This window comes from Bos indicus, chromosome 17 (assembly GCF_029378745.1).
Source record: "Bos indicus isolate NIAB-ARS_2022 breed Sahiwal x Tharparkar chromosome 17, NIAB-ARS_B.indTharparkar_mat_pri_1.0, whole genome shotgun sequence".
NCBI classification, from domain to species: Eukaryota; Metazoa; Chordata; class Mammalia; order Artiodactyla; family Bovidae; genus Bos; species Bos indicus.
Window position 1 is genome coordinate 55,626,871 of NC_091776.1, and position 18,208 is coordinate 55,645,078.

The 18,208-nt window shown below is 42.8% G+C and overlaps 1 protein-coding gene across 8 annotated transcripts in view; it reads left to right on the forward strand.

The window, feature by feature from the left end:
- CIT (citron rho-interacting serine/threonine kinase) overlaps positions 1–18,208 on the forward strand; it is a 175,291-nt gene that overhangs the window by 14,252 nt on the left and 142,831 nt on the right. For 7 of the 8 annotated variants that reach the window (XM_070769560.1, XM_070769555.1, XM_070769557.1 and 4 more), the window contains exons 4-5: positions 4,503–4,678; positions 7,920–8,021. In XM_070769560.1, coding sequence (XP_070625661.1) covers positions 4,503–4,678; positions 7,920–8,021 — 278 coding nt within the window. Of the gene's footprint in view, positions 1–4,502; positions 4,679–7,919; positions 8,022–18,208 lie in introns of those variants that run through there. The other variant, XM_070769563.1, reaches the window with a different exon arrangement.

An 18,208-nucleotide genomic window follows, 5' to 3' on the forward strand; every position in this document is an offset into this window, starting at 1 on the left:
CTGCATGCAGTCTTTCCTGGCATCAGGGTCTTTTTTACTGAATCGGTTCTTTGTACCAGGTGGCCAAAGTATTGGAGCTTCAGCATCAGTCCTTCCAATGAATATTTAGGGTTGATTTCCTTTTGGATTGACTGGTTTGATCTCTCTTGTTGTCCAAGGGACTCTCAAGAGTCTTCTCCAGCACCACAGTTTGAAAGTATCAGTTCTTTGGTGCTTAGTCTTCTTTATGATCCAACACTCACTTCAGTACATGACTACTGAAAAATCCATAGCTTTGACTATATGGATCTTTGTTGGCAAAGTGATGTCTCTGCTTTTTAATACACTGTCTATGTTTGTCATAACTTTTCTTCCCAAGCATCTTTTAATTTTGTGGCTGCAGTCATCATCTGCAGTGGTTTTGGAGCCCAAGAAGATAAAATCTGTCACTGTTTCCATTTTTTTCCCTATTTATTTGCCATGAAGTGATGGAACTGGATGCCATGATCTTTAGTTTTTTGAATGTTGAGTTTTAAGCCGGCTTTATCACTCTCCTCTTTCACCTTCATCAAGAGGCTCTAACATTATTCTGGTTTAATTTTATGCAAAATGGGTTGTATGTTGATAATGTTTTGCCACTAGCATTGCTCACCTAGCAATATATTTACTTAACAAATATTTGTGGAGTGCTCGCTATGTGCCTGCTGCTGTTTTGAGCACTGGGTTTACAGTAGTGATCAAAACAGAAGCAAATCCTTGTCCTTAAAGAGACTCCAGTGGAGGTTGAGCTACTTAATTCTTTTAAATATGTGTCTAGTATTCTTTTCTGTGGGTGAACGCTTACGCTGTTTCCACTTTCCTGTTAATTGTAGACCTCTACATTGTTTCTGATTTTTCTGTAACAAGCATTGCCCATCTTATGATGTGTATCTTGATATGTGTGTCTTTTGAACATTTCTGTGAAGGATGCATTCCTAGACAGTGAAGTGTTGTAATACTGACTTTTAACAAAGGAAGCAGCATTCAGCTGTGGTGGCTTTTGCTCCCTGGATCTATATATGTATCTGGGAAGATCATTCTCTGACTGCATTTTCATTTCATGCTTTGGGCTCTACCTCAATGTCAGTTCCCACCGTGTTCATAGTGGGTGGGGGTGAAGGTTGATGTGGTTTTGTAGTCACAGAAGTTGCTGGTGGGAAGAGAAGTTGTGCAGGGTTATTTTTCACAGTCATAGGTACGAGTTTAGCATCTCACCTGTTGACCTTGATAATCCCAAAGTCTTTGAATAACAACATTGCAACTTGGAGTGGTTTCTCAGAATTCTGAGAGTGTCATGGTGGTTTTGCCTGCAAGCAGTTTTGTCTGCTGGGGTGATTGAGATGCCTGCTGGTTGCTGGAGACAGACCCAGAGTTATTAAGTTGGACAGTGCTGTAAGCAACGCGGGGGCCCAAGGCCTTACAGAAGAATCAGGAGAGGCCTTGTGTGCAAGCAGTAATGAAATCAGGTTCAAGTCAGAAAATTGCAAGTCAGCATATTTGGGAAATTAATAATTCAAAAACTCAAGTACTAGGTCTGAGAGAAACTTGGAAGAAGACAGGGAAGAAAGACTGGGCTTGACACAGTGATGTCAAGGCAAAAGGAAAATATGCCACATTCAGTTCTGCTTCTGCATGGAATCCTCCCTGAAGGCGCTCTAGATTTATTTTTTTGTTTTACAATGGCCACAGTGAAATGAAGTGAATCTACTCACCCCTCTTGCCTGATTCCTCAAGGGAACAAAGAAGATGTTTTTAGGATAACAAGTAAGAGATGTTGTTAGTGCAGTGGTGCTCATCACATGTGCCTTTGATCCAAATGAATTCAACTCCACCCATGCAACCAAGAAAGGGAGTGGGTAACAACAATTAAAATTGCATTGGCTAATTCATTAATGTGCTGCCAAATGACCGTGGTTATGAAATGGCTCTGCCCTTTGTTGGGCTCTGTTCCTTTAGCTGTGTGAACAACTTGCCAAATGAATGTAGCTCCCAGCTCTGCCTGGTGCCCTCCCACAGAAGTGGCTCCAGTGCACCTGTGGGATTTCAAGAGTCCCTTGGTCTTCACCATGACATCTTTCTGAGGGATTCTCCAGGATAATTCTGATGACATATTACTGTTGTCTTCCTTTGGAGTATAACCCTGTATATGGTGCAGTTTCCCTGTAATGGACAGGACTGAAGGACTTGGTCAGTCACAGCTGTTCTACTCTATTCCTTTTTCTAAAAAATATTTTATTGAAGTATAGTTGATTTACTAATGTTATGTTAGTTTCTGCTGTACACCAATACAGTTATATAATACATGTATATATATATATTCTTTTTCATATTCTTTCCCATTATGGTTTATCACAGGATATTGAATATAGTTCCCTGTGCTACACAGTAGGACCTTGTTGTTTCTTCATCCTATAAATAACAGTTAATATCTGCTAATCCCAAGCTCCCAGTCCTTCCTCCCACCCAACCCCCTTGGCAACCAGAAGTCTGTTCTGTCTGTGATTCTGTTTCATAGATACGTTCATTTGTATTTTAGATTCCATGTGTAAGTGATATTATATGATATTTTGTTTTTCTATTTCTGACTTACTTTGCTTGTGTGTGTATGTTGCTGTTGTTTAGTCGCTCAGTTGTGTCTGACTCTACGTGACTCTATGCGACCCCATGGACTGTAGCCCACCAGGCTCCTCTGCCCATGGGATTCTCCAGGCAAGAATACTGGAGTGGGTTGCCGTGCCTTCCTCCAGGGGATCTTCCCAACCCCGGGAATGAACCCAGGTCTCATGCTTTGCAGGTGGATCATTTACTGTCGGAGCCACCAGGGAAGCCAGACTTATTTTGCTTAGTATGATAATCTCGAGGTCTGTCCATGTTGCTGCAAATGGTATTCATCCTTTTTTTGTGACTGAGTAGTATTCCACTGTATGTATATACCTCATCTTCTTTGTCTATTCATCTGTCAGAGGACATTTAGGTTGCTTCACGTCTTCGCTATTGTAAGTAGTGCTGCTGTGAGCATGGGAGTGCATGCATCTTTTCAAATTACAATTTTGTCTGGGTATATGCCCAGCAGTGGAATTGCCGTATTGTATGTTAGCTCAATTTTTTGTTTTTTAAGGAACCTATATACTGTTTTTCATAGTGGCTATACCAGTTTACATTCCCACCAACAGTGTAAGAGGGTTTTCTTTTCTGCACACCCTCTCCAGCATTTGTTATTTGTCAACTTTTTAATGATGGCCATTCTGACCAGTGTGAGATGGTACCTCATAATTTTGATTTGCATTTCTCTAATATTTACATTCCATTCTATTCTTTAGATCATTAGAATCACTATGTATCTACCCTGTGATGCCCCAATTTAATGTTGTTAATAAATGTATGTTAGATTCCAAATTTGCTACCTGTTTAGTCCATACTTTAAACACGGAGAATCTCTGACTGTTAGGAACTGAATGTTTTTACCGACCTTCTGCTTCCTTCTCCAGTTCCCCAAATTTATATGTTGAGGCTTTGACCCCCCAAAAGTGAAGCCTTTGGGAGATAATTAGATGTAGATGAATTCATCAAGGTAGGCCCCATGATAGAATTCATGTCCCTAGAAGAAGAGGAAGAGAGACGAGGGCTCCTTTTCCTTCTACCATATGAGAAATACAGGGGCTGCCTGTCAGCCAGGAAGTGGGTTCTCAACAGGCTCTAGAACTTTGAGAAATTAATGTCTGTTGTTTAAAGTGCTTTATCTGTGTGTCTGATGCTTTTGTTAAAGCTTTTAGGATAGAGGAAGACACCGGCTGAGAGATTGCATTCAGAAAAGGAGTAAAACTATGCCTAGAAAAGAGACAGTTGCAAACCCATCAAGCTGTGTGACACGTCAGCTCTGCAGGGCCAAGGTCAGGCCTCTGCTTGGTTCCTCAAGCTCAGGCTTTTTCTCCCGTGGTAGTGCTGCTACATACTATGTATGGCAAGGATGGTATTTACTGACACGATGCAAGGGAGATAAGACCTGGGCTAATGGAGTAAAACTGAGTAGAACATATGGAATCAGGATGGAATGTTCTGGAAGTCAACCCTAAAGTCAACTAAGGATGGGGATCACATTGCTCATATCCCATTATAAACCAGTCCAGATGCTGATGACATGTTTGACCACACTCACTGCCCTGCAGCCCCCGGAGAGGGGGAGGAAAAGCATGATTTCTGTTCTCCTTCCCCTGTTTTCTGCATCTACAGGATTCAGATCATAGCTGCCATGGAAACTGTGCGTTGGAATTTCTGGAGCCCTTAATTTTAACTTAGCATAGAAAAAACACTTTTGTGCTGATTTTATAATTATTCACGACAAGGAGAAAGTGACTAAATGTCTCCTGACAGTGAGGGAAGATACAGCAACGCTTTCTTCTTTCTTCCTTTCTTCTCGCTTTCATAAAGATACGAGTATTTGAAGTACGTTATGGATCCAGGAGTCACTCTTCCGTCTTTTGCAGATTCCGATATCATAGCTGAGTTGCAAGAGCTCCAGCCTTCAGTGAAGGACTTTGAAGTGAGAAGTGTCGTAGGCTGCGGTCACTTTGCTGAAGTACAGGTGGTCAGAGAGAAAGCGACTGGGGATGTCTATGCCATGAAAGTCATGAAGAAGAAGGCCTTGTTGGCCCAGGAGCAGGTAGGAGCATTTAACATCCAGCCTCCCCTGTCTGAACCAGCAGGTTCATTGCAGAGATGAGAATCTGCTGAATTGACACCTGGGATGGAGCCAGTTTTCCTCTGCATCCCTAGTTTTAATTACTGTGGCGTAGCCAGGAAGGTCTGAGCATGCTTTCTTGAACTGATATTGACTAATTTTGAAGATTGACAAGCTCCCTTGGGTTGCTTGATCATGTTTTTATAGTTGCATATTATTCAGAACCAACTTGGCCTTTTCACTAATGAATTTGAGATGATCTTTTGTGACCATCCACTGGGAATTCAGAGATGTGCATATCATGCGGTGAGTTAGATAGCCTTTGCTTTTGTACACATCTTATATATTTGTGTTGGGGGCCTCTGTACTTGATTTTTTTTTTTTTTTTTGGTATTTGGTTTTAAAAGAGGCCTCTGAAGAAATTAAATTGTTCTGTGGCTAGGGAGTTGCCAGTCTGAGAGGAGGTGAGAAGTTATCTTTCTGGTTGTGGTGTTTTTCTCTCTCTTTAAACAAGGCTGCTGCTCCCAGACGTTATTGATTCATTTGCAGTGTTTCTAGAGCGACGGCCATCAGCCTTGGTGTTCGGAGAGCAATTTATTAGTTACCCATGTTTGAGAGCACATCATGTGTCCGGTAATGGACCCAGCTCTGTGGGAAGTCTGCAAAAGGAATCAAAGCTCCGTGGCTGTTAGTTTCAGGGTTTCAGCACAGCCTTGGAAAGTTGAGGAAAAATGGCAGATCCATAAAGCAGGCCCTTAGGAGCTAAAGCATCACAAAAGAGGGAGCAGTTAGCAAATTCACAAACGACAGAATGAGGAAAGGTGTGGGTGAGCCAGAGACAGGGCAGGTTCACACTGCTGAGAGGGAACATGGGTTCTGGGCAGGGAGAAGTGACGAGAATGTACCAAGTAGAAGTGTGCTGTTCTGGAGGTGTAAGTGCTAGAATGCTATGCAGATGTATGTGTTTGTGTGTGTTTAGAAGTTTAGAACAAATAGACTGGAAAATGAGGAGAAGTAAGGACATGGGAGTTGGGAGGAGGTGATTGGTGGGAAACCTCAAGAACTCCCTTCTGGCTACTGTGATAAAATATGCATCACATAAAATTTACCACTTGAACTATTTTTGAGTGTACAGTTCTGTGGCATTAAGTACATTGGCAGTGTTGCGTTACCATCACCACTGTCCACCTTTAGAACTTTTTCACCATCCTAAACTGAAACTCTGTACCCATTAAACGGTAACTCATCATCTCCCCCAAGAACCGGTTTCTGGAGTTGGAATTTAATTTGTGAGACGCTTGGGGTTCACATAGGCTTTTGGAAGCAGAAGGTTGGGATCGGGGTTTCAGCACTTCAGTGACTGTGTGACCTCTGGTCAAAGACACAGCAGAGGGCAGGAAGCTGCTTGTCAGAATCTGAGAATGCTGTGTCTTTTGTTCAGGAATGAAATGTGGGCAACTTCATAGAATGATTACATGACAGGATGTTGCAGATCATTTGGAAGAGAGGTGTGGAAGATGCTCACTGAGCCTCCCAGCACCTAAGAAGCACCTGCCATCAGGCCACACCTACCAAGCACCTGTTGGGTCTGGTGTATCCTAGGTCCTTGGAAGAGGCCTTAGATGTAGCCTTGTGCTCCTTATATTTCATATGGGCAATGGTGCATAGAAAAGGAAATGAATCCAGCACGTTCCATACTGCAGGTGAGGGATAGAGACCCTCACTCAGCACATCCCATACTGCAGGTGAGGGATAGGGACCCTTGCCCAGGTGTGCTCCTCCGGGTGAATGACTTGAGTCACCCCGTGTGAGGTATATGCTGGGGGATTTAAAAATCTCACATATCCAGGAGCTAATTAAAGCCACCCACCCGTTAGTTACCTGAGCCACGCAGGACTATCACAGACAGGATGCTCTGTTCCTCTCACTGCATCCCAACAGGGGAGTCTCAGTTGCGGCTTGTCACATTCCTGAGGATGTCACGTTGGTATCTGCCACCTTTCACTGCAAGTTACTCCTTTCCTCTTTGCAATTGCATAGGTATTTTGGAAGGAGATACTTTCAAACTGGGGAAGTACCTGTTTCTGATAAAACTTTCAACCCATCCATTTATTTATATCTGTATGCACTTGCGTTTGCCTGTCAATGAGTTACAATCCATTCCTGTCAGTATATGTTTTTATACTCAAATTGTTCCCAAGTTGGCCGATGAGAATCTCTTCAGGTTGGCTTTTGTATATCCTTTTGACATATTCCCCATCTTTGAATTCTGTGTTACTTTTTGATACAAGGTGTTTGGGCTCTTAAACTCACTTTACCTGCCCCAGCCCCACAGTCAGTCATTTCTCTGGGAGCCCTGCATTTTGTTATTTATTTATTTTTTTAAGTGGAAAACAGTATTTAGAGGCCAAGGTCTGGGCACGAGGTGTTCTCTTTGCTATCAGGATGTCATTGCTGCCAGACTCCATTCAGTGGACAAGGCCAGGAAATACATGTACGTGTATGCAGCATACCTACCTCATACACACGAACATTAACATCTGTATTTATTTCTGTATCTACTTGTGTATGTTGAAAACCATGTATTCACATCAGCATCTCCAAGTCCTCTCCAGCTTCATAAGGTTTGTTATCATTTTCACCCTTTCCATGTTTGTAACTCTGATATCACCCTCAATGTTTTTTACTTATTTAATGCACCTGTGTCCATCTGTCAACTCTACCTTGACAGGCTCAGATGCTCTAGGTCATCTAGACCTAGATTGACTTCCTCACCATACGTGAGCCTTTGATACCCCACATTGGTCTGCTCCACATGTGGTTGCTTCCCTCCTCACCGTGCTCGGACCTGTCACCCTGTTCTGGACTACCATGGCTTTCCTTGTCACTTGTCATGGATGTTTATCTGGTTATTGTCCATCTCATGGTTTTAGGACTGAATTGCTCAGTAAGGGAAGATGAAGAGAAAGATTTAAATTTCAAAGATGTTGGTCGACTTCGAAGAAAGACATTAAGTAAATAACTGGACACTATTGTATGGATCTGGCAAAACTTGAGCAAAGTAGGCATAAGAATGAGATTTGTGGAATGTTGGACTATGTGATGGCTTTTTAAAAAAGAAACAAAACTAGGTATCAGTTTAAGCTTAAAGGGAGAACAAAGAGCATTTCCCCCATCACACTTAGTTCTTTATAATTGTCTTAATAGTTTCTATTCCTCCTAGGTCTCATATTTTGAGGAAGAACAGAACATATTATCTCAGAGTACAAGCCCTTGGATCCCCCAGTTGCAGTATGCCTTTCAGGACAAAAATAACCTTTATCTGGTGAGTCTTTCCATCCATCTCTGTAGAATTAGCCTAGTGTTGCAATAATCAGATAGCACGGCTGTGTAATTGAATGTGGTTCTTGGCCACATGGCCCATGACACTTTTCATTCATTCTCATGCTCTCCTGCCTTTCAGGTGTCTTCTTGTTCTAGTCCTAAAGATGAAGACCTGATCCATTTAGAAACAGCCCCATTTATTGCTGGATATTGCAGCTATGGCTCAAAGGGCAATAAAGAGAAGTCATTTATTGGCAATAGTCTGATAGTACCTTTAACAAAATCTTACTTTAAATTTTAAAAATTGAGATAGAGCATGGTTATTATAAGAAAATGCAAACACTGAGGAAATGTATGAAATAAAAGAGAACATGCTTGACCTTTCTCTCTAATCGCTGTCCCCTGGGAAACACATGTTAATGGTTATGTATGTTCGTTCTGGCTCTTAACCATGAGTTGTGGAAAGAATATTTCTGTGTCTGTGCCTATCACACATGTATATAGTTTGTTTCACAAAAATGGTGTGTTACTGTCTACTCTGCTCTTCAACTTGCTTTTTGCCTTTCAGTAATTTCTCCCTGACATCTTTTCATGTCAGTGCATGCAAATCTGCATTGTTCTTTTGAGCAGCACCATGGTTTTCACTGACGTGCGTGTAGCATAACTTACAGAATGTTAAAATTCATTTTGGGGCGTTGTTTAGGTTCTTAGGGATTTAGATTCCTAAAGTTAAAGGTATCTTAGAAGCAAGTTTCGGAGAAGGCAATGGCACCCCACTCCAGTACTTTTGCCTAGAAAATCCCATGGACGGAGGAACCGGTTAGGCTGCAGTCCATGGGGTCGAGAAGAGTTGGACACGACTGAGCGACTTCACTTTCACTTTTCACTTTCATGCACTGGAGAAGGAAATGGCAACCCACTCCAGTGTTCTTGCCTGGAGAATCCCAGGGACGGGGGAGCCTTGTGGGCTGCCGTCTCTGGGGTCACGCAGAGTCGGACACGACTGAAGCGACTTAGCAGCAGCAGCAGCAGAAGCAAGTTTTGTTCCTGATTCAGCCCTTAGAACAAGACTATCCTATTACGTTGAATGGAGATAAACTTTTATAGAGCTCACATCAGAGAAGAGGGTAAGAGACGGATGCCTATTTGTTTTGAATCTTCACTGGGCATTTTAGGGGGACTTCACTGGTGGCTCAGATGGTAAAGAATCTGCCTGCAGTGCAGGGGACCTGGGTTTGATCCCTGAGTCAGGAAGATCTCCTGGAGAAGGGATTGGCAACCCACTCCAGTATTCTTGCCTGGAGAATCCTATAGACAGAGGAGCTTGGCAGGCTACAGTCCATGGGGTTGCGAGAGTCAGACACGACTGAGCAACTAACACTAGGAGAACTCACCACCTTTATTTCTGATCTGGAATAAACAGTTATTTGCCTTGGTTTCATCTTAGTTGGGAACCAGTACCAGTGGGGAGGCTCTTTCTGGTCCCACCCGGCCTTCTGAGCAAGGGTATTCTCACATGGATATGCTGGGAGACTGGCCTTGTGCTCACCATGTGATCCTTCAGAGCCATCAAGCCTATGGCTCTATGTCCTGAAATTTCTTTTTCTTGAATATTGTCTTGGAAGCTTTCCTTCCTTGAAACCTGGAGCTTGAAGCCCTGACCTTTACAAATGACCTTGGTGTGTTTCTAGGCTCACTGGTGTCCTAGGACATTTGTTGGATATGGTAATATTTGTCCTGTGCTATGTATGTCTTGTGGAGCCCCTCGTATTTGGACGTATTAACAGATTTACTCGTTATCTTTTAGAAAAGCAATTCCTTTGACACAGTAGGTTCTTTGTTGATTATTGTTGTTTTGGATGTTTTTAACTAGAGCTCTGCAAATGATACAGAACATCAGCTCGGGAGCGTAAGTTTTGTTTCTGAGGCCACACAGGCTGTCCCAGAGCTGGGAAGGGCTCTAATTTTTGGTGAAAGTTGAGAATCCACAATTTTCTGGTCTGCCTTGCACTGCTCCAAAAACTTTACCATTCTCTTTCTCTGAGTTGAAGTGCTCAACCTTTTTGTTTTCTATTTTATTTTATTTTTTTAAATCTTATTTATTTTATTTTTTGACTGTGGTGGGTCTTCATTGCTGTGCAGGCTTTTCTCCATTTGTGGTGAGCGGGGGCTACTTTCTGGCTGCAGTGTGCATGCTTCTCATGGTGGTGGCTTCTCTTGGAGCTCAGCCTTTTTGATCTGCAGTCTCATGCAACTTCTTAATAGTTCAGTTCAGTTGCTCAGTCGTGTCCCACTCTTTGCGACCCCATGAACCGCAGCACGCCAGGCCTCCCTGTCCATCACCAACTCCCGGAGTTCACTCAAACTCATGTCCATCGAGTCGGTGATGCCATCCAGCCATCTCATCCTCTGTCGTCCCCTTCTCCTCCTGCCCTCAATCTTTCCCAGCATCAGGGTCTTTTCAAATGAGTCAGCTCTTCGCATCAGGTGGCCACAGTATTGGAGCTTCAACTTCAACATCAGTCCTTCCAATGAACACCCAGGATTGATCTCTTTTAGGATGGACTGGTTGAATCTCCTTGCTGTCCAAGGGACTCTCAAGAGTCTTCTCCAACACCATAGTTCAAAAGCATCAATTCTTCGGTGCTCAGCTTTCTTTATAGTCCAACTCTCACATCCATACATGACCACTGGAAAAACCATAGCCTTGACTAGATGGACCTTTGTTGGCAAAGTAATGTCTCTGCTTTTTAATATGCTATCTAGGTTGGTCATAACTTTCCTTCTAAGGAGTAAAGTGTCTTTTAATTTCCTGGCTGCAGTCACCATCTGCAGTGATTTTGGAGCCCAGAAAAATAAAGTCAGCCACTGTCTCCACTGTTTCCCCATCTATTTCCCATGAAGTGATGGGACTGGATGCCATGATCTTTGTTTTCTGAATGTTGAGCTTTAAGCCAACTTTTTCACTCTCCTCTTTCACTTTCATCAAGAGGCTCTTTAGTTCTTCTTCACTTTCTGCTATAAGGGTGGTGTCATCTGCGTATCTGAGGTTATTAATATTTCTCCTGGCCATCTTGATTCCAGCTTGTGCTTCTTCCAGCCCAGCATTTCTCATGATGTTCTCTGCATATAAGTTAAATAAGTAGGGTGATAATATACAGCCTTGATGTACTCCTTTTCCTATTTGGAACCAGTCTGTTGTTCCATGTCCAATCACTGTTAAAAAAAAAAGTAATCACTGTTGAAGTACTTTGGAACTTTCACACTATTATGGTAAGTTTTGGTAGAGGTGATGACAGATTCTGAGTGTTCTAGGTGAAGGAACTCACATTAGTGAGGACTAGTGGTTCAGCCCCAAATGGCAAGTCCCTGCTTGTTTCTGGAGGGAAGCCATCTTCTGCTTGTCTCTGGAATGGCCGGTGAGGACGATCAGCAGGGACCTGGGAGTAACATTTGTAGTTTTTTTCACGTTGATTGTAGTTGTTTTTTTTCTTTCCCCACCACTCAACAGTTTTTACAGCACATCTTTAAGGGGGTAACATTTGGGCATTTTGAGAATTTTAAACTCTTTGGTTTCACTCTTTTTATCCTTACTAATTGGCTCTGTTACAGTAGTGAGAACCTTCCCATTTTTTCCTTAATTATGGATTTAATTGCTGTGGATTCTGTTTGGATATAGCTTGTCTGGAATACCTTGTGCATTGGGAATATCTACAATTCCTCTGCTAGGACAGCCTTCCGTTGGTGGGGGTCTTCAGGTTGTGGGGCTTCCCTCTGGATCATGACACCAGCATTGACATTCTTAGCTGAAGATGGTCTTCTCAGTTTTTCTGCCCACCATCTTGCAAGATGGGACTGATCTCAAAGTGACTGTTTTCTGAAGTTCTGGTTGCCTCAGCACCTCAATACCTGGCTACAAGAACGTTTTTATGCCATTCTTAAGTAGCTCCGTTAGGTATAACTATCGCTGGGTATTTGGTAATCTGGTAATTATTTCCTTGCCTACATTTTCTTTTCCAGCACTTTGATACTTTGAAATAAAATGCTTGCTAAGGGTACAGTTTTCCTATGAGAAATCCAAGCTTAGCATAGGACTTAAGATATGATAGATCCACCATCTCTTATCTGCAATTCTGAAATACCCAGTGCTCTGAATAACCTCAGGTTATTTTATTGCTTATTTGTCAGAAGACCTGACTTGAACTCTGTAGCAAAACTTGACCCGAACTCCTATTTATTCCCTTTAGTGCAACTATTCATCCATTTTGCTGCAAATTATGAATCTGTGTGATTACAGGGTGCTATCCCAGGTCCTACCTGAGGGATCTGTATTTGCTTTGTAAAGCACTGAAATTCCCCTGTGCCTATAGATGATTAAACTTTTGAAATTTGGGGAGACCTACAAATCACAGTAAACTCCCCTGGCAGTTAAAGATTAATGTATAATGCAATTGGAGTTTAACTGAAGATACATTTAAAATCAGTGCCATAGCAGCACTATTTGTAATAGCTAAGACCTGGGAGTAACGTAAATGTACACCAACAGGTTAATGGACAAAGACGTGGTGTGTATACACAGTGGAATACTATTCAGCTGTAAAGAAGAATGAAATCATGTCATTTGCAGCAATATGGATGGACCTGGAGATTATCATACTAAACGACATAAGTCAGAGAAAGAAAAATATTGTATGTTACTGCTTCTAAGTAGAATCTAAAATCATGGTACAAATGAACATATTTAAAAAACAGAAATAGATTCATAGACACAGAAAACAAAGATGGTTATCAAAAGAGAAGGGGGAAGAGGAGGGATAAAATGAGAATTTGGGATTAACAGGTACACACTACTATGGATAAAATATATAGTCAGCAAGGACCTACTGTATAGCATAAGGAATTATATTCAATATCTTATAATAACCTATGATGAAAAAGGATCTGAAAAAATATGTATACTTTCTCCACGCTCTCGCCTCTTTCCCTGTTTACCTTGTTAACTCTTGTTTCTCCTTCTGGGCTCCAGTCAGATGTTTCTTCCTCCAGAACCCCTTCCTGGACCTGTGGGAGGGACACCCCTCTGCTGTGTGCTCAGAGCAGCCTGAACTTGCTCTTGGTGAGTGGGTGGCGGTTGCCTCCACCAGGCTTCAGCCTCCATCAGAGTGGTGATATCTCCCTGGCTTCTAGTAGAGCTTCCAGAGGTTGTCGCTTAAGAAATATTTATTGGTTGGCTGCATGATTAATTTCATAGAAATTTGATTTACAGACCATGTACTTACAGCACTATGGAAGTTGTATTATGTTAATGTTGTTTAGTCGCTTCCCAGGTGGCACTAGCAGTAAAGAATCCACCTGCCAGTGCAGGAGATGCAGGAGACTTGGGTTCAGTCCCTGGGCAGGAAGATCCTCTGGAGTAGAAAGTGGCTACCTGATCACCAGTATTCTTGCCTGGAAAATTACATGGATGGAGGAGCCTGATAGCTTACAATCCATGGGATCACAGAGAGTCGGAGCAACTCTCACAACTGAGCAACTAAGCACAGCACAGTCCCTGAATCATGTCTGACTCTTTTTCAACCCCATGGACTGTAGCCTGCCAGGCTCCTCCATCTATGTGATTTCCTGGGCAAGAATACTAGAGTGGGTTGCCATTTCTTTCTCCAGGGGAATCTTGCTGACCCAGGGATCACACCTGTGTCTCCTATACTGGCAGGTGGATTCTTTACTCCTAAGTCACTTGGGAAACCTGTTAAGTTAATAGTATGAGTTTTTTTTCTCCGAAGTATGCTGTTGAAGACAGGTCCACTGAAATTTTTTAAAATTTGATTTGCAGCGCAAGGAAATTGAACTTGGATCTTTTTGAGTTTTGATGGTTAAAAATTTCCCATTCATAGTTACACACCAGTGAGCATGGCTTACCAGGTTTTACTATAGAAAATCCTAGCAAAGTCCGTCTTAACGTCTGGTTCCATGTAACAAGGCAAGTCGCGTATCCTGGCAGGTGGCCCACAGAAGCTGTACTTTGTTGATCTGGTTCATGATGAAATCTGTTCCATTCTGTTTAACAGATGCCTTCCCCAATGTCCTTCCATGAAGGAGCTGCCGGTCTCCACAAAGAAAACATTGTTCTGCAACTCATTGCTTGTAGTGTTGTATCTAAATTCTTTGTGTGAATTGTAAAGCTTGCTAACTTGTGCTGATATTTTTCATACTGTAGGTCTTTTCAGGCTGCCCATGCTCTGAGCCTATTACTGACTCACGAATCTATTTTCCCTTTTGTGACCTTACATGAGCTTCCTTCTGTTCATTCCCAAAGTTTTCTTCCCCCTAGTTGCACACAGGGATTTATTAGTTAAGGTATAGGCTAAGGTCATATACCAAAGAAACCCTCAAATACAGTCCAGACTGGTGGGCAGCCTGTTGTACATGATGATTCCTTTCTGTGTCTTCCTGCGCCTTAGGATGTTGTCTTCTTTGACATGCTTAAAGTTGGACCATCTCATGTCTATATGTTCCACGTGGCTGGGAGGAGAAAAGAGCAGAAAGGCAGAGCAAGCAGACTCCTTCTACACAGGATGATGCAGAAGTGGGACACATCACTTCCTCTCACGTCTTGTTGACCAGAACTTTGTCATGACTGTACACGTCTGTACTGTCTCACTGCGTGGCCTCTTACTGCTGTGGGAGAAGGAAAGAATGGATTTGGGGGATCAGTTAGAGTCTGGCCCAGAGGTTAAAACAGCTCCTTTTGTAGATTAACAGATGGGGTTAGACACGAGGCCCCCAAGCTCCACCTTCCGTGGTCTTCCTTATTACATTTATACTGTCACATCCAAAACTGTTTCTAACACAACCGTGTTCGGATGTCCTGCTTGGGTTTAGTTCTTTATATTTCTTGTCTTGCTTTTAGCCCATGGGGATACCATTTTGTGGATACTTCCCTTCCTACGTAGGAGTCATTTGAAGGGGGGCTCTTCTGGGCAGTGGCCCCAGGGACTGTCTGATCACCAGCCTCTGCCATCATTGGGGGTGGGAGAGGGTTAACGAATACTGCTTCTTTGTTTATTTTATTTGAGTGAAATACGGCAGCTTAGGATCATTTTGACAGCGAGACATGTGCTGTTTTGATCTCTTGGGTAAGATGATCCAGTTTTAGGCATGTCTCAAAACTCACCAGTGCTGCCGCTTCACAAGCCAGCTGCCCATCAGAAGGAAGCTGTTATTTAGAATATAGGTTCCTTTTATTCTGTTCCTTGCTTGGTCTCTCCGGAGTCATTGGCCTTTTCAGCTTCAATTTTCTCATTGGCGAAATGAGATATTAATACGTCTTATTGACTCCAATTCGATTGCTGAGTGTGTTATTGCCTCAGGGGGTTCTTTGAGTTCTCAGTGCCTTTGAAGTAGTGGTTCTGCGTGTTGGTCTTTTGAGGCATATTTCAGAGGCGTGCATTTAGAGTTTCACCATTCTGGAGACTGTAGTTACGTTGTCCTGATTTGCCTGGCCCCAGTCTTCAGCATTGCTGATCCAGTAGGTCTTGCGGGGTGGGGCCCGAGTTCATATTTCTCATCGGGTCCCAGACCCCACTTTGAGAACCGATGACCTACAGCCATAGCTAGTTTCTGGTTACCACTTCTTCCTTGTGCTTCTTTAGTCATAGTGTACACATCCGAGACCCCTTTCCTTACCCTCTCAGGCCAACGAATGGTGCCTACTCCCCTGCTGTTGCTCGCCCTGGGGTGTTCAGCATCTGGTGTTCATTTCCTTTAACCTTTCCCACACCTCTACACATAGCCCTTTCCTCAGTTCATGACCTCAAATCACCTAGTTTGAGTATGGGGTCAGCTTCCTGCCAAGACTCTGGATGATTGGATGCTCAGTGAGGATTTTTTGAATAGAAGGATGACTCAGGCTGGGATTCATACTTTCTGACGTAAAGGGCCTTCTCTCTTTTTCTCTTGGTCACCTTGCCCTTCAAGAAGAAGAATTTAGGGTTTGTGCCAGGGGCTTCTCTCCTTAGAGTATCCACCCTGTCCTCCCCTGAGCCAAAGATCAGGAACACTGCGCAGGGCGGGTGACGATGCCAGCAGCAACCTTAACATTTTCATGGCACTTGCAGTCATGCTGATTGTAGTGCAGGCATTTCAAGGACATGATTCTAAGAGGCGGCCAACACAGTATGCCTTTAACGACACCAGTATGCAAATTGGGATAGAATGCAAAGAACTATTATAAATCTACCCCCATATGTACACACATACATGCAAGCGTATGTGTGTGTATGCACACATACACATTTTTCCTTTGTTTCAAATACAACTCAACTGATGGGAATTGCCATCCCAGCACTTGGGTAGAGATGCACACACCAAGAGAGAAGCTGCCGCTCCTTCCAAACTAAACACATGTAAGATCTGCCCTTTAATTAGCATCTGCAGCTGCTGCCATCAGAAAGGTCTGTCTCTGTCGGCCGGGACGTCTTTGCTTTAAAAGAGCAAGTCCATTATAGCTGCAAGCCAGGCTGGTCTGTCAGCTGCTGTGCTTTCTCTGCCATCCATAGGGCTGTCACAGTGTTCAGGGTGGTTTTACTGTAGGGCTTTTTTGCATCCTCCTGGCTCCCTGGCCTCTATTACCATGCCTTAGTGATCACTGTTGAGGTGACCTGCAGGGAGATCTCCTATTTTTGCAGGGATGCAGGATGGTTGCTTCAGTGCGGGTGGACTGGTCATGTTTCAGCCCTTTGCTCTCAGTGATCTTGTCCTAATATGCGGAATGGCTCCAGGTAACCGCTGGAAAATTATAAGCAGCAGAAGTGAGGGCTGTATTCAAGCCAGCTTTCATACCAGGGCGTCTCTTCTGTAGAATCTTCTCACTCGGTTGGAGTAGTGACCCATGTTGCCCCTGCAGCCTCGTCAGCATCGGGTCTTAATACAGTGCTGCATCGCAGTCACCCCAGAAGCTCCTTGAAATGCAGATGCTTGGCCCCCACCTGTGGAGCTTGATCCATGAAGAAGTTGATCCATGGAATCCACCTTTTTTGGCAAGCTTTCTCAATGGTTGGGATGAGAAAGAGACATACTTTATAATAAACCCGTTAGTATTACTGAATTTTTTTTTCCAGTTCTTTTTCATTCTACCTGAATTCCAGCTCCATGAAGGCAGGGATTTTTGTCAGTTTTTGTCACTGCTATTTTTCTATTAATAATATCTAGAATAGTGCCTGGCACATAATAGGCACTCAGATATTTATGTGGATGAATGTGTTTTATCCTTTTTTAAAAAAAGTGTTTCTCCACGTGATTCTGGTGTATAGACAGGCTTGAGAAGCCTTGCCCTAGAGGACTTGCCAGTTTTTTTCTTGGGTTAGAAGTCACTTTTCCAGGGAGGATCCATGTCTCTCTGGGCATCTCTGAATAGTAAAAGTCAGGGATGGAGTTCTTTTAGGGGACAAGTTCGGATGCTGTGAATGATCTGTTTGGTACAACCTGGGTGGTGACTTTAGTCTAACGTGTTCATTGTGTTCTGTTCTGCTGACCTTGGTCTTTGGTTTATAGTATGTCATTTGGTATGAAGACTTGAAAACTCTTGGTGTGAGACTTGATGATGCTTTCAGAGCTCCTTTTTTTTTTTTTTAACTGAAGTGTAGTTGATTTACAATGTTGTGTTAAGTTCTGCTGTACAGCAAAGTGATTCAGTTATACTTATGTACAGAGTACATTTTTATAATACTCTTTTCCATTATGGTTTATCATAGGATTGACTATAGTTCTCTGTGTTATATAATAGGATCTTGTTATTTATCCATTCTATATATAACAGCCTATGTCTGCTAACCCCAACCTCCCATTTCATCTCTTCCCCCACCGCACGTCAACCACCATTCTGTTCTTTATGTAATATGATTCTGTATTTGTTTCATAGACAGGTTTAGTTGTGTCATAGTTTAGATTCAACATATAAGTGATATCATATGGTATTCATCTTTGTCTGACTGACTTCTTCACTTAGTATGATAATCTCTAGTATGTTACTGCAAATGGCATTATTTCATTCTTTTTTATAGCTGGGTAGTACTCCATTGTTGGAGAAGGCAATGGCACCCCACTCCAGTACTCTTGCCTGGAAAATCCCATGGACGGAGGAGCCTGGTAGGCTGCAGTCCATGCTAAGGGTCGGACACGACTGAGCGA